This window comes from Triticum urartu, chromosome 5 (assembly GCF_003073215.2).
Source record: "Triticum urartu cultivar G1812 chromosome 5, Tu2.1, whole genome shotgun sequence".
Classification (NCBI taxonomy): Eukaryota; Viridiplantae; Streptophyta; class Magnoliopsida; order Poales; family Poaceae; genus Triticum; species Triticum urartu.
Window position 1 is genome coordinate 82976133 of NC_053026.1, and position 14612 is coordinate 82990744.

The window sequence follows — 14612 nt, forward strand, 5'->3', positions numbered from 1 at the left end:
CTTATGCTTTCTCTATTGCGTTTTTGGTGTTGGTGGTTTTACCGGTCTTATTCGAGGAAGGGTTCTCTCCATTTTCTCATGGGCCTTTTATAATTTCCTTCTTATTGCTTTTTCTATCAATATTGTGTTAGCCCTTGTCGCTAGATTTCCAACAAACTTGATTTCGTCGAATTCGGAGCTCGTATGCGAAAGTTGTGGTTGTTTTGATATTGCCTGTTTTACACACAGAGATTGTACCGCCCCATAGAGAGGTTGTACCGGTTGACCGGTACAACCGGTGTTTGGAGCGGTTGTACTGCTCCAGAATTGGTCCGAAGGTTGTACCGGCCATGTACCGCTCTACCACCGGACTCGTCTCTGTTGTGGTGCGGTTGTTGGGCGGTTGTGGGCCGGTTGTACCGCTTATTGCCTGTTACCGGTTGTACCGGTACTCATAGCGGTTGTACCGCTCCTATGTTTTTCTGCACATAACGGGCAGATTCGTGGGGACCTATTTAAGGGGGTCTTCTTCCCCAATGGTTCCCCATCTCTTGAGCTCGTTTTTCCCCCATTGTTGACCTTCTTTGAGCTTGCTAACTCTCAATCCCTCCATGGATTCTTGCTAGTTTTTGAGGGAAAAGAGAGAGGAGATATAGATCCACATTTCCACCAATCACTTTCTCCTCTTTGTGAGGGGAACCCCTTGGATCTAGATCTTGGAGTTCTTGGTGTTCTCCTTCTTGTTCTTCCTCTCATTTTCCTCCCTAGCATTAGTTGCTTCGGTGGGATTTGAGAGAGAAGGACTTGGGCACTCCGTGTGCCCTTGCCATTGCATTTGGTGCATCGGTTTGAGTTCTCCACGTGATATGTGGAAGTTACAAGTTGAGAAGTTTATTACTCTTGGGTGCTTGGTACCCTTGAGCTTGTTCCTCTTGGGTGCTTGGGCGCCCTAGACGGTTGGTGGTGTTCGGAGCTCAATCGTTGTGGTGTAAAGCTTCGGGCAAGCGTCGGGGTCTTCAATTAGGTTGTGGAGATCGCCCCGAGCAATTTGACGGGTACCGGTGACCACCCCCAAGGGTTGCCAAAGTGTACGGGTTCGGTGACCGCCCCCAAGGGTTCCCATTTGTACGGGTTCGGTGACTGCCCTCAAGGGTCCCTTAGTGGAATCACGACATCTTGCATTTATGCGAGGGCGTGAGGAGATTATGGTGGCCCTAGTGTCTTCTTGGGGAGCATTGTGCCTCCACACTGCTCCAAACGGAGATTAGCATCCGCAAGGGTGTGAACTTCGGGATACATCGTCGTCTCCGCGTGCCTCGGTTATCTCTTACCCGAGCCCTTTACTTATGCACTTTACTTTGTGATAGCCATATTGTTCTTGGTCATATATCTTGCTATCTCATAGTTGCTTATCTTGCTTAGCATAAGTTATTGGTGCACATAGGTGAGCCTAGTTGTTTTAGGTTTTGTGCTTGACAAATTAACCGCTAGGTTTATTCCGCATTTGTTCAAGCCTAAACCGTAATTATTTTAAAACGCCTATTCACCCCCCCCCCTCTAGGCGACATCCACGATCTTTTAGCCGTGAAATCCAATTATAGTCTATCCCGCCAGAAAGACGGTTAAGAAGACTTACTGAGAAATCACGTCTCCCCGTTTTAGATAAGGCCAAAAAGTCTAAATTGTACTCCCTATTACATTCTGCAATGAATATATGTTTAGCCAAGTCACCAAGACCTCTGCTATTAAAGAACATGCATTCATGAGGAAACAATAGGAGATTTAGAAACTTTCACCCTCTTAGAGGGTTTATGACCTCTTTTCGAACGGTCAAACTTGGATTTATGACCGGAAGTTGTAAGCTCAATCAATGAACTAAGCCCGGGCTCCTCCAAGCCCACATGTGAAACCTCCCCTACTACATGAGCGAGTAGCTGACCATCTGATGTGGCATGCAACTCTTCGTCATCTAGATGTGAGAAGAAGGATTGCTCGAAACTCGTGGTTTAACCTTTAATCGGTCGTATTCCAAATGTCTCAAAGCATTTGCAGAAACAGAAATATCATTCTCATTATTTCCTAGAGTAACACCCACTTTATTCAACTTAGAAACTATGGATCTAGTAGAAAAGGATAAAAATGATTTAGGTGATGACGAAGTACCTTGGTTGTCGAGGTTCTGCGTTGCTTTTCACCGCATAGCCTTGGTCAAAGAGTCCTCGTCAGTAGCCATCCTACCATCATCGGCCACCAAATGGCGGCCACTCCGGCGTGTGGGTGTCACCTCTGATGAAGAACATTGTGCAAGCACCGCTGCTGGAGGAGGGGATGAGGGTGGAGTAGCAACCCCCTCCCCGGCAGTCTCGATCGCCGGTTCACACGACGCCGCCAGTAAAGATGGCGTGTCAGTACACGGGACCACGGGAGGAGCTTGGAAAGGAGAGGTGGACACGTCCGGCTCGTTTGATGCTGAGGAGCAGCTGCGGGAGCGTCTTGCTCCACAGGAGTCCGAATAGTCGCTGAGCTTGTAGCGCTGCATGGATGCACGCCCGTCGATGCACTGCATGGCTTAATACCCAAGGCAACACTGCATGGCTGTACATACGTGAGTAGTCCTTCATGTTCCAACCCTCCTGTAGTATGCATGCGCTGCTCCAACTGTGCTGCTTACTGGACGGCCTCATCTCCAGCCTCTGGATGCCAGCTCTTCAAACGCGCACCGGGGCGCCCCGCAGTACCTCCGGCTTCCTGCACCTGATTGGGTACAGCCATCTTCGACGACGCCGTCCGTGTCATCGACGGCGCCACCTCAGCAGCTCTTTGCACATTATCAGAAGGAGAGACCGAGTGCCCTGCCGAGCCGCCGGTGGCCTGCATCGCCTGGAGGGCAGCGAACGGCGATGTAGCTTCCCGAGAAGGTGACGACGGCCGTGATACATATATTGCCCGTGGTGTATGAGGCAATGGTGACTCCTACCGGTGCATTCGTGAGGATTTATGAAGACCCGCGGCATGCTCCATGCCTCTCGACGTCTGCGATGAGGAGTTAAATGGAGTGACAGCCAAGAGCACAGAACCACCTCCCGTCGCACCACCAGAGCCCCCACTCGACAGACCATGAGACACATTAATGTTATTCGCCGGAGCAGCACTAGACGACGGATGGTTGGATGGGTGTTCTGAGGTGTCCATCTCATCGCCCTTCTCCTTGGCGCCGCTCTCATCGTCAGCATCATCACCCTTGCATTTCCAGATATACGGGACAAAGTCAAGATCCGGAATGTATCCTGCTGGCTCCCTCCTGAACGTGAAGGCGTAGCCCTTGAGCTTAACCAGCACATCGGTTGCAACAAAAGGCCACGCAACATCTTTGTCTTTAGACAAAATCTAAGAGTTGGTCATAGCCAAGAGAATCCGGACAACACCACGGCGTCGAAGGCTAATGAGATCCACATCTAAGATCTTTCCCATCAAAATACCAATGGCCCATAGCCCCCAAAAATGGTGCACTGTATGAGGAACACCCTCAACATGGAGCCAAATCTGCTGAAGCTCCAGCTTATGTGGGACCTCCTGTGATCTCCATGTTGTGACAGTCATCTGGGCATTAACCGACGACACGTTCATCTGAATTCCATCGACCCTGTCCAAATCCTCGAAGGATGGAAAGCTAACAAGGTAAGCATCGAACCCATGTTGAATAGCCTCCCACTTCCATTGATCATGTACCGGGCATCTCCTTGCGATCTGGCTCTCGACAACGCTAGCCGGTACCATCAACCCACTAACCTGAACACGAGTGATCGGTGTCTGTGTCGGCGCCAAATGATCCTACACCACATAGTCAGGCAGTTGGGCAAAATAAGTCTCCTCGGCGCCAACTCCTGAGACAAAACTTGGCAACCGACCATGACAGGTATGGCGGGCTATAATGGAGGGAAGAGATGTCCTTAAGCAGGGGATCATTAGGAGAATTGGAGATGGCTCAACAACAAGAATTTGGGCGGATAACTGGATACCAAGGATCGCTACTATGAGGCCGTTAGCTCGTCTCTCTGCCAACCCCCCATCTTTAGTAAGCGAGCTAATTGATGCACACAATGCAGCATGGAATAGAGAAGCCCTTGATGCAAACTTTATAGCGACGGACACTTTGGCAATCTTGGCCATCCCGATCTGTACGAGGCAGATGGACGATCACTGGGCTTGGAACTTTGAGAGGAACGGAGTATTCTCGGTAAGATCTGCTTACAGAATGTTGGCTGACACAAAACGTAGAAGGGAGGAGTGGTTAGAAGGCAGGTCTGGCTCCTCCGGTTTTGAAGCAGAAGCCAGATCTTGGGGGTCACTGTGGTCCGTTCAAGTTCCTGAAAAAATATGTCATTTCATGTGGAGGTTGTCCAAGCTTTCGATCCCGACAGAAGATATAAGACATGCTAGAAAAATTGCGGATGATGATAAATGCCGGCTTTGCGAAATGAGAGACTCATGGCGACATCCACTGTTTGAATGCTCAGTTGCCAGGTGTGTTTGGGCCCTAGTAGATGAAAACATACTTGACTTTATACAAGCGTCGACGGAGCCGAATGCCAAAGTGTGGTTGTTTTCAGCTATTGATCATCTTCCACGAGATAGTCTGGTGACGATGCCAGTGACTATGTGGGCAATATGGTGGGCTCGGCGGAAGGCTATCCATGAGGGAGACTTGCAAAGCCCACACGCTACTCATTCATTTGTAAGAAGCTTCATTGCAGAACTCACAACTATCCAGACTAAACCGGGGGCAACACATGGTGAGACACACACAGCTACGAGATCTGTAGCCAGGCAAGGGTGGAGGGCGCCCGAAGTTGGAGTTGCTAAAATTCAGGTCGACGGGGGAGTTTCCAGAAATGGGAGAAGAGGGGCAGCCACTACCATATGCAGGAAGGGAAAACTTTGTTTTTGCCACTCTACCTTTTGCCTACTTTGCTTATGCCACTATATAATTTGACATATCACTTTTGTCACTCTTAGTTTTGACAATACATCACAAATGTCATTCCATGGCAAAAGCAATAACTTTTCATTTCACTTTTGCCACTCTTAGGTCTTGATAATGTATCACAATTGCCACTTTAAAATTATTGCTTTTGCCACGGAATGGCAATTGTGATGTATTGTCCAAAACTAAGAGTGGCAAAAGTGAAATGTCAAATTCTAGAGTGGCATAAGTAAATTTGTCAAAAGCTAGAGTTTGGAAAAAACAAAGTTTTCCCATGCAGGAATCATGATGGTCTTTTCCTGGGATCCTCAGCAATGGTTTTTGATGGGATAAGTGATCCACCGATGTTGGAAGCGTTGGCTTGCCGCGAGGCTCTTGCCCTAGCTCAGGATCTATATCTACACCATATTGTTGTTGCTTGTGACTGCTAGACAATTGTGGAGGAAATTAAGAAGGGGTCAGAAGGGAGATATAGTACTATTATAAAGGAGATCCAGGCCCAGGCAGTTTGTTCAATGTGACTTCATCCTTGAAGGTCGACAAGGAAATGTTGATGCTCACAACTTAGCTAAATTTTGTACTTTTTTAGTTCAAGGGCGCCATATGTGGCTGAGAGTACCTCATGATCCCTTTGTTATTCCTGTAAACCGAATTATTGATCAATAAAGTCTGGTTTACCACTCAAAAAAAAACTAGCTTGAAACAGAAGGACTTTTCACCGGATTCTGTGCCAATATTTATGTCGTTTTGGCTATTGTATTGGTCATGCCATCTTTGCTGATGTATTATATTTTTTCTTAATAAATATACATGCAACTCTTCTGCATGGTTTGGAAAAAAACTATTGGGTCGGTCGTCAATTGATATGTATATTTATGTCATTTTTGGCTTTGTATTGATCGTGGCTTCTTTGGCGGTGTATTATCTTCTTTCTTTATGAATGTACATGCAACTCTTCTGCATGATTGGAAGAAACTACCGGGTCGGTCGCCAGTCAAGTGACGCCTCTCTAACAAGCTCCCGTACTTCCCTTATTTGTGGTGATTCGGTGCATGCCAATCCACCTAGAATTTGCAACAGTTTTGCTAAAGCACATTTAGATATGCTTTAAGTATTGCACATCTAAGTTCTATATCATTGATTTTACATGAAGGTTTGTGCAAACATTTTTTATTGTCGTTTTCTCTCTCTTTTTAGTTCAATTGAGGCACTTAGATCTGCGATAGCTAGTGCAGATCTAGATGTGCCCTGCTTGCAGTGTTCAGCTAATTTGGTGTTCATGTAGGACCTTCAAATATTCTATGAACCTTGTGGGTGGAGGAAACGAAAGTTCAGTATAAATAGTGTAAGTAGTTCGGCTAAATGAGCAGTAATACAGCATCATCACACACTGCAGAGAACAAAGGCTTCATAGAACAGCAGCTATCTTACTGCTTCTAATCTCATGATCCGTAGTTGTACAGAGATAAACAGCCAGTTGTAGCATCTCATCGCTCAAGCCGCGCACTGCAACACCGCACAGTGTCATCACCTCACTAATTAATTATAACAAACTCAAAAGGTCCTTGGTAGAACAACAGGTTAAGCTGCAACACATTTTAGGTGTCATCCTCAGCTCTCATTCCTCCGACGTCAGGAGCACACTGCCCCTGCAGTAGGGGCAGTCGCCGTGGGATCGAAGCCACCGCTCGAGGCACGCCGAGTGGAAGACATGCTTGCACCGCAGCTGCATGAGCCCGTCTGCCTCGCCGCACCTCTCCAGGCATATCGAGCACTCGCAGGCTGTTTCTTGTAGCACATGGACCGGTTCGGTGCACGGGGTGACAGGCATGCACTTATCTACGGTGCTGAAAGGCTCTGGGAATGTTTCTTGGACTTTGTTGTAGGTGGTGATGGATACACTGGATTGGAAGTAACTGGTTAGGCTACCAAGTTCGCTATCGGCCAAGTTGGAAATACCAATGTCAGCAGGATGAGTTACTACTCCAGCCCAAATGGTTTCGGAGCACGAAGTGTTTTCCCTGAAACAATGGACGATCATGAGTAAACATAGAACGAATATAGATCATCAAATTCTGCACTGGAAGAACAACGTGATAAGTTTTGTTTTGGACCTTCTTCCTGACAAGTCCACACTATTAAGCCTCTGAAGAAGCCTTTCTCTAGCCTGTTGAACAGCATCAGGAAGCCGTCCATGATCCGATACACTGCGGCTTAGCCTTGACCTGGAGCACGTGAACCCTATGTGTTCTATTTTGTTTCCAGCACATCCCACAAGCTTAGCCCCATCTCTTTGGTTTGCCGGAACAAGTTCCTGGCCCTGTTTTTTTTTTAAATAACACATGTTAGAACCTATTCGTAGAGACTGAAGAACGTTTCACAACTATCATCATCACAACAGAAAACTTGGGAAAATAAGACTGTGTTATTCTCCGCCGAAAGTGGTTTGTTGCATGCCTGGAAATAGCTCAACGATGCGTAGGAAATAGCAGCCAACTCATGACATCAATAGGAGATTCTACACATATTTAACTAATTTTCCATAGGCTACAAGCCTGTGATAAGGGTCAAGAGTTCATCTGCTCATAACTGAGATATGTCTCAAAACTGTGTTTGCTCCATTATCAGAGTTCTAGCAAGTAATTTGGTAGAAATTGATCAAACATGAGGAATATTTGACATAATAACACTCACTAGACAAATGGTTGCTCTTTCTGAAAATAAACATTCAGACGGTGAGCAATCACAGAGATTAGCACTTTGTAGTCCCCACAATGATTTCGGCCACTTAAAGCTTTGGCGTAATCATTCTACCAAAGCCTGCAAGGCTGCAACTCATTACTCATCCATGTCACTGAATAGCTGTTCAAAAGAACTATCATTGTCATGCACACACTGAACTTTCCACAATAGATTAGTAGAGCCTCATTTTTCTAGGAAAGAATATTCCAGTATATACTGGCTCTACGACAACACTTACTGTAAAAGTATGATTATCAGTTCAATACACGAACCCCCTAAATTCTAAAACCAGTTACTTATATATATAGTTTGGAAAAAGACGGCACAAAATTTCTGGTACAAGCTCAGATTTGCCAAAAACATCTGCAGCCTCTTTGTCAAAGATGTTTATGAGGAAATACGAGATTGTCCCTTCGTTGCAAAATTAAATAAAACAACACTCATGAACAAACTAACAAGAGCTATATGCAACACAATCATTCCTATGCAGTGAACAATTTGTGCGTGGGCGAAACATGTACGCGGTCAGGTATTGAACAAAGGGTACACACATAAACAGAAGTGCAGCTGGTTCATGGTTCCACACCCTGGTTCATCTCAATTCCCAACCAATCCCGGCAAACGTACACCAAGAACACATAATACATATTCTACTTGGTCTTCATGTTAGTCCCACAAAAATAACAGTATTTCTCCCTTGATCTAATAAACAAAATCTAGTATAGTAACAGTAGCTTTTCTGAATTAAGTGTTACTACCAAATTGTGCACAGGGCCATGCTCCTCAGTCCATGTATAAAATATGAATTTTACCAACCTTGTTCTTGAATCTTGACTAGCTGTAACTGCTCTGACCCCATGGCGTCCCCACACCCTACTGCACTATCTAGTTTTGTGAAACAAATGTTTCGATATTTTTCCGCGGACGCGCATCAAAACGCACCCCTGAATTGCTGCCTCAACCCTTAACATCCGGACTCGCAAAAACAAGCCCCCGCAAATCGCGGCAACTGAAGCTCCAGACAGGAAGCAAAACCATGCAGAGAAAAAGTAACAGATCGCAGGCCACTTGGGCCAGGGTAGGGAGGGGATCGAGGAAGATGAGATGAGACGGCGCGAGCTCACCAGCTTGTGATGATGGTGGTGGTGGTGGTTTGAGACGGCCGAGCTGCGCTGGCGGCGGGGGGCGGAGGCGCTCGCCCCGCGGCAGGGCCGGCGGCGCGGGTCGGGGGGCTCCGGCGGCGCCGGCGAGGGGCGGCGCTGGAAGTAGAGGAGCTTGGAGGCGATCGGCATGCAAGGGAGGGAAGGGAGATGTGGCAAACTGTTGCAGCTCCACCTGCTTCTCACACCGCTCTGTCTCTCCCTCCTTCCTCTTTGCAATAGCACTAGTGGCTTTATATCTCGAGATGTCGAGAGAGAGAAAAAGCGGTAGTGGCTTTATTTATTGCAGCGTTTCAGTTCTCTTTTCGTGTTGCGCCTCTCCCTTTCTTTCTCGGGTCTGATTTTTTCAAGAATCTTTGGGGATTTTTGTTGTTGTCGTTGTACCGTCCGATCAGGGAAATGGACGGTGGGATGGGCAGCTGATGAAAGGGACGTGACCCGCGAGAACAGTGAAGTGTGACATCCTAGTACTAGTAACTCACTTGGAACAGTCGTCTTCTTTGCTCCAACTATGGCTACTAAGAGTTGTCCTTCAATTAATGATAGATACATTCATTTGAGGAACAAGTTTGAGACAAGTTTTTTCAAGTTTTTTGAATGAAAGGAGTAAAAATCTTCTAGGTAAGGGCCTCTATATTCACATGATTCTAAAAACATACTAGTAACAGAAATAGGAAAATCATAGAATTGCAATGTCATACCCATTTGAATCTTATGTAGAATTTTCATATGTTTGATTGTATGTATCGCTGAAAAACGGTATGGCTTTTGAGTGTTTTTGAGTCGATGCTAAAGTTTTAATATAAAGGAATATTTCGAAAAATATATATCGGAAATTTCTATGGATCGCATCAAACGACCAACGATGCTGCGCTATCTGCTATCTGAAGAACAACTGAAGGAAGCACGATGCCAAGTGCCACCAATGTTCGGAAAACACCACTCAATCAAGCACGATGAATGATTACTTTGGAGTAAGATTTGATTCTAATGAAATCTTGTGATTGCTTGGCAGCAATAATATAGTGTCAAAAATACTCTTTTATTATGAAACGGAAGAAGTAGCTAATTAAGTCTCGCTGCTAATGCGTCTCTCGACGACCTTGAGGGCCATTTCAAAAGTTGGTGGCCGTCATAATCCGAAACCGAGACTCGACCAGCAAGGTTAAATGTCGTCAAATGTCCTCACTATAATTAATTAACTATAACTTTCGTCCTGGTTTATTGGTCCCTTTTATAATTTATGTCAAATTTTGTCCAAAGATTTAATTTACAAAATGTTAATACATGTCAACGAAAATTGTATAGTTGGATTTCTATTTAAACATAGTTTTCAATAATATAATTTTTATGACATGTATAAATATATTATTAATTAAATTTATGATCATTATTTTGCATAAAATACAATAAGGACCGATAAACCACGATGAAGATAATACTACTCCGGCGATAAGTACACTTATCAACGTTACGAGTGCGATGGTTACCTTTTTTGGCCAGCGCGACTAGGTTGCTCCCGTTATAAAACTTCACCACGAGAGACTCGTGAAAGGGCCAGCGCTAATAACTCTCCGGCTTTTGAGTTTTTGACCATCCCAAACGCCACGAGCGTGCTGGCCGCGCTAATCGAGGAGGCGAGGGCAGGTGGCAGTGCCGTGTTGGCCGGTAGCTCACACGTGGCACTGCAAGTCACAAGTCAAACTTTTCTGACTCGACCAGACAAATCTCGCTCTCTTCGTGACTCCGTCTAAGGCCAACTTCACCGCGCGACCTCAAACTGATGTCTAGTTTGATCGGATTTTGTCTTTTTGAGATGCCGATGGATTCGTCCGTGTCCGTTCTTGTTCGTTGGATCGTGTGTGCGCTTACCTTGCGGCCGCACCTTAAATCATGTCCGCGTTAGACATGATTTAAAAAAATAGAAAAATGTAAATAAAATGATTAAAAAAAATAAATAAGCGTAGTTTAATAAACATAAAACTTAGTTAGGGTCGTCACGGTCACAAAACGGTCCAGTTTCACGTCCAACTTGACATAATTAAACATAAAAAAGAAAATAAAAAACGGTCGCCGCCAGTGCGCTCCTGCCCGTGCCCGTCGATGTCGTCGCCGTCTTCAGTGGCCGTCGGCGTCGTCGGCGTCGCTGACGAGGTCCACGTAGGCCGGCGGCGTCCAGAGGTGGGCCGCCGGTGCGCGGTAGACGGGGGCGGGCTGGACGGCGGGAGGTGCCTGCACGACCTCCTCCCGTGGTGACGCCTCCCGCTCCGGTGATCGCGGCGGAGTGGCGCACCAATTCACGCCCACGGCGGCTGGCCATCTCCGGTGCAGTGCAGGACCAGCCCCACCCCTGGCCCAGCAGACCCGGGTGGAACGCGGCCACCGGCTCCTCCTCCATCGCCTCCTCCACGGCCACCATCTCCAGCTCGGGGATGGCTACCTTGCCGGCGGCGGAGTGGGCCATCATCTCCTCCAGGCCCTCCCATTGCCACTCATCATGCGTGTACATGGAGTCCTCCATGACATGCGCCATGAGACGAGCCTCCTCCTCCGCTGTCATGCGAGGAGGTGGTGGTGGAGATGGCGAAGGCGACAGCGACGACGTGGGCGTGAGGCCGCGCACCAGCCTATGCCCGCGCTCCTGGGGAGCAGGCGCTGCGTGCTCCCGACGTGGCCGACGTGGCCGCCGTGGCCCAGACGCCGTGCCGGCGAAGAAGGAGGCACGCCGCACGTCGTGCTCGTCCCTGAGCCAGGTATCCCAGAGGGAGGAGTCCGGGGCGTACCTGTCGTCATAGTACAGGTCGTCGGGGAGGAGGCGGCGGTGGCGCTCGATCTCTTCACGACGCGCACGACCGCTTGCCGGGACCAGCGGGATCGGCACACGATCGGTGGACAGGTGCCAGTTGTTGGGGAGGTGGACGTCGCTCCAGGGGAGAGGCGATCTGGAGCGATGTCCTCGTCTCCTAATAACAGCGGCACACCGACGTGCGGATGTAGTGCCGGTCGCGCTCGCCAGCGGACGTGGGGGCCGATGAAGAAAGCGGGCGGCGCGGGGGCCCGACGTGGTGGTGATGCGGCCTCCTTCTTCACGGAGCCGGCGCGGCGCCCCGACGAGGAGCCGGCCTCGCGGTCGTGCTTCCCCTTGCGGTTCCAGAAGCCCATGGCTTCGAGGTGGCCGGCCGGCGAGCTCGACAAAGGAGGGCTAGGGTTTAGCGCGGTCGGGTTTCGAGGAGGCCGCGGGATGGAGTGAGGCAGTGTGGACGACGACCGATTCACGGGTTCCTCATTTAAGAAGGACGACGACCTTCCATTGGGCCGATGACAGGTGGGGTCGGCCATCCGTGCGCATTGATGTTGGCGAGTGGAAGGTAGGTGGCCGCCCCGCCACGCGGCCAGACGCGGATGAGCGGCGCGTCCGTTCGGTGTCCGCGGCGACCCAAACCCGACGCAAAGATGCACTCGAAATGGGTCGGTCCAGACACAAAACGGACTAGATGGGTCCGGACCGTCGCGCGCTGGGCCACCTTATTTGTCCGTTTTATCCCAAACAGACAGGGTCGGACAGAATGGGGTCGTGCGGTGGAGTTGGCCTAAGAGCATCTCCAACAGGCGCCGAACACGCCGCGCGCAAAAAACTGATTTGCCGCGTGCCCATCGCCTGGTTTGGCGCGGGGCGCGGCGCTGGCTCCAGCAGCCGTGCTAAAATGCAGCGCGCGCCGCTCCAGCAGCGCGCAAAAATGCAGCTAATACGTCTCCAACGTATCTATAATTTTTGATTGCTCCATGCTATACTATCTACTGTTTTGGACTATATTAGGCTTTATTTTCCACTTTTATATTATTTTTGGGACTAACCTATTAACCGGAGGCCCAATCCAGAATTGCTGTTTTTTTTGCCTATTTCAGTGTTTCGAAGAAACAAAATATCAAACGGAGTTCAAACAGAAAAATCCTTTTTGGAACATGATTTTCTTCTCGGGTAAGACCCAGGAGACTTGGACCCTATTCCAAGAAGTACCGAAGGCGGTCACGAGGGTAGGGGGCGCGCCCCCCTACAGGGTGCGCCCCCCCTGCCTCGTGGGTCCCTCGGTGCTCCACCGACATACTCCTTCCTCCTATATATACCCACGTACCCCCAAACGATTAGAACAGGAGCCAAAAACCTAATTCCACCGCCGCAACTTTCTGTATCCACGAGATCCCATCTTGGGGCCAGTTCCGGAGCTCCGCCGGAGAAGGACCGTCATCACGGAGGGCTTCTACATCATCATAGCCTCTCCGATGAAGTGTGAGTAGTTTACCTCAGACCTTCGGGTCCATAGTTAGTAGCTAGATGGCTTCTTCTCTCTTTTTGGATCTCAATACAATGTTCTCGCCCTCTCTTGTGGAGATCTATTCGATTTAATCTTCTTCTTTTGCGGTGTGTTTGTTGAGACCGATGAATTATGGGTTTATGATCAAGTCTATCTATGAACAATATTTGAATCTTCTCTGAATTCTTTTATGTATGATTGGTTATCTTTGCAAGTCTCTTCGAATTATCCATTTGGTTTGGCCAACTAGATTGATAGTTCTTGCCATGGGAGAAGTGCTTAGCTTTGGGTTCGATCTTGCGGTGTTCTTTCCCAGTGAAAGAAGGGGCAGCAAGACACGTATTGTATTGTTGCCATCGAGGATAACAAGATGGGGTTTATTTCATATTGCATGAATTTATATCTCTACATCATGTCATCTTGCTTAAAGCGTTACTCTGTTTTTAACTTAATACTCTAGAAGCATGCTGGATAGCGGTCGATGAGTGGAGTAATAGTAGTAGATGCTCTTAGCGGGAGCCATCCTGAAGAGGTTGACCACCGTTAGCACATTGACAGATAAAATGAAGCTGAAACCAACGGAATGAAAATTGCAACATAAAGTCTTCACATCCGAACAAAATGAACGAATGCATTCCTCTTGAAATGGTCACATATCCATAAGTTGAGAAGCCACTTAGAATTTAGGTAGAGAAATAAATCAACAAGGTATGGATCAAGAATGAATACTCGGTAAAAAATCCCAATCTCAAACCAAATATCCGTGGAAGAAGAACTAGAGCTACAAGAATTCCCACCTATGAAACTCCCGAACCTTTCCGGTTATGCAATCAGGTGTTGGGGATACAGGGGAAGCATAATATCTCACCCAAATCTAGCAAATCCTACATCCAGCTGTATCCATCTTTCAACACATAACCGAGAAAAACTTCGGAAACCATCTACCTCAACCTTCGAAAAGCATCCGTTATACAAGTTATGGCGATACTCCCGAACTCCCGCCCCAGTACTGGGTGGCGTCGAGGTTATCTCACCAACGAACTTCATAAAAGAGATTTTCGATGTCGGTGTACTAAACTCAGGTATTCCAGAACTGCAATGATAAAATTGTGACGACAACACGTCGGAGGAGCGTTGACGAGGCCAAAAGACATGACAGTGTATTCATATGAACCATAGCTTGTCCTGAAAGCCGTCTTGGGAATATATTGTTCACGGATTCGAATCTGATGATAACCCACACGGAGATCAAGCTTGGAGAATACTTGGGCACCTTTGAGTTGTTCGAACAGCTCGTTGATGTTGGGAAGTGGGTATTTGTTCTTGATGGTCTTCTTGTTCAATGGACGGTAATCAACACAAAGTCGGTCCATTCCATCCTTCTTCTTCATAAAAAGAACACCACAACCCCACGGAGAAGAACTAGGCCCGGAT

The 14612-nt window shown here is 47.8% G+C and overlaps 1 protein-coding gene across 1 annotated transcript; it reads right to left on the bottom strand.

Annotated features, from left to right (window-relative positions):
* Window positions 1-6354: 6354 nt before the first annotated feature.
* LOC125508005 (probable E3 ubiquitin-protein ligase RHY1A) lies at window positions 6355-9087 on the bottom strand. Its single transcript, XM_048672550.1, has 3 exons — window positions 8830-9087; window positions 7078-7283; window positions 6355-6984 (listed from the first exon to the last, which is right to left on the bottom strand). The coding sequence occupies exons 1-3, from the start codon at window positions 8995-8997 to the stop codon at window positions 6582-6584; spliced, it is 777 nt and encodes a 258-aa protein (XP_048528507.1). The 5' UTR covers window positions 8998-9087; the 3' UTR covers window positions 6355-6581.
* Window positions 9088-14612: the final 5525 nt, after the last annotated feature.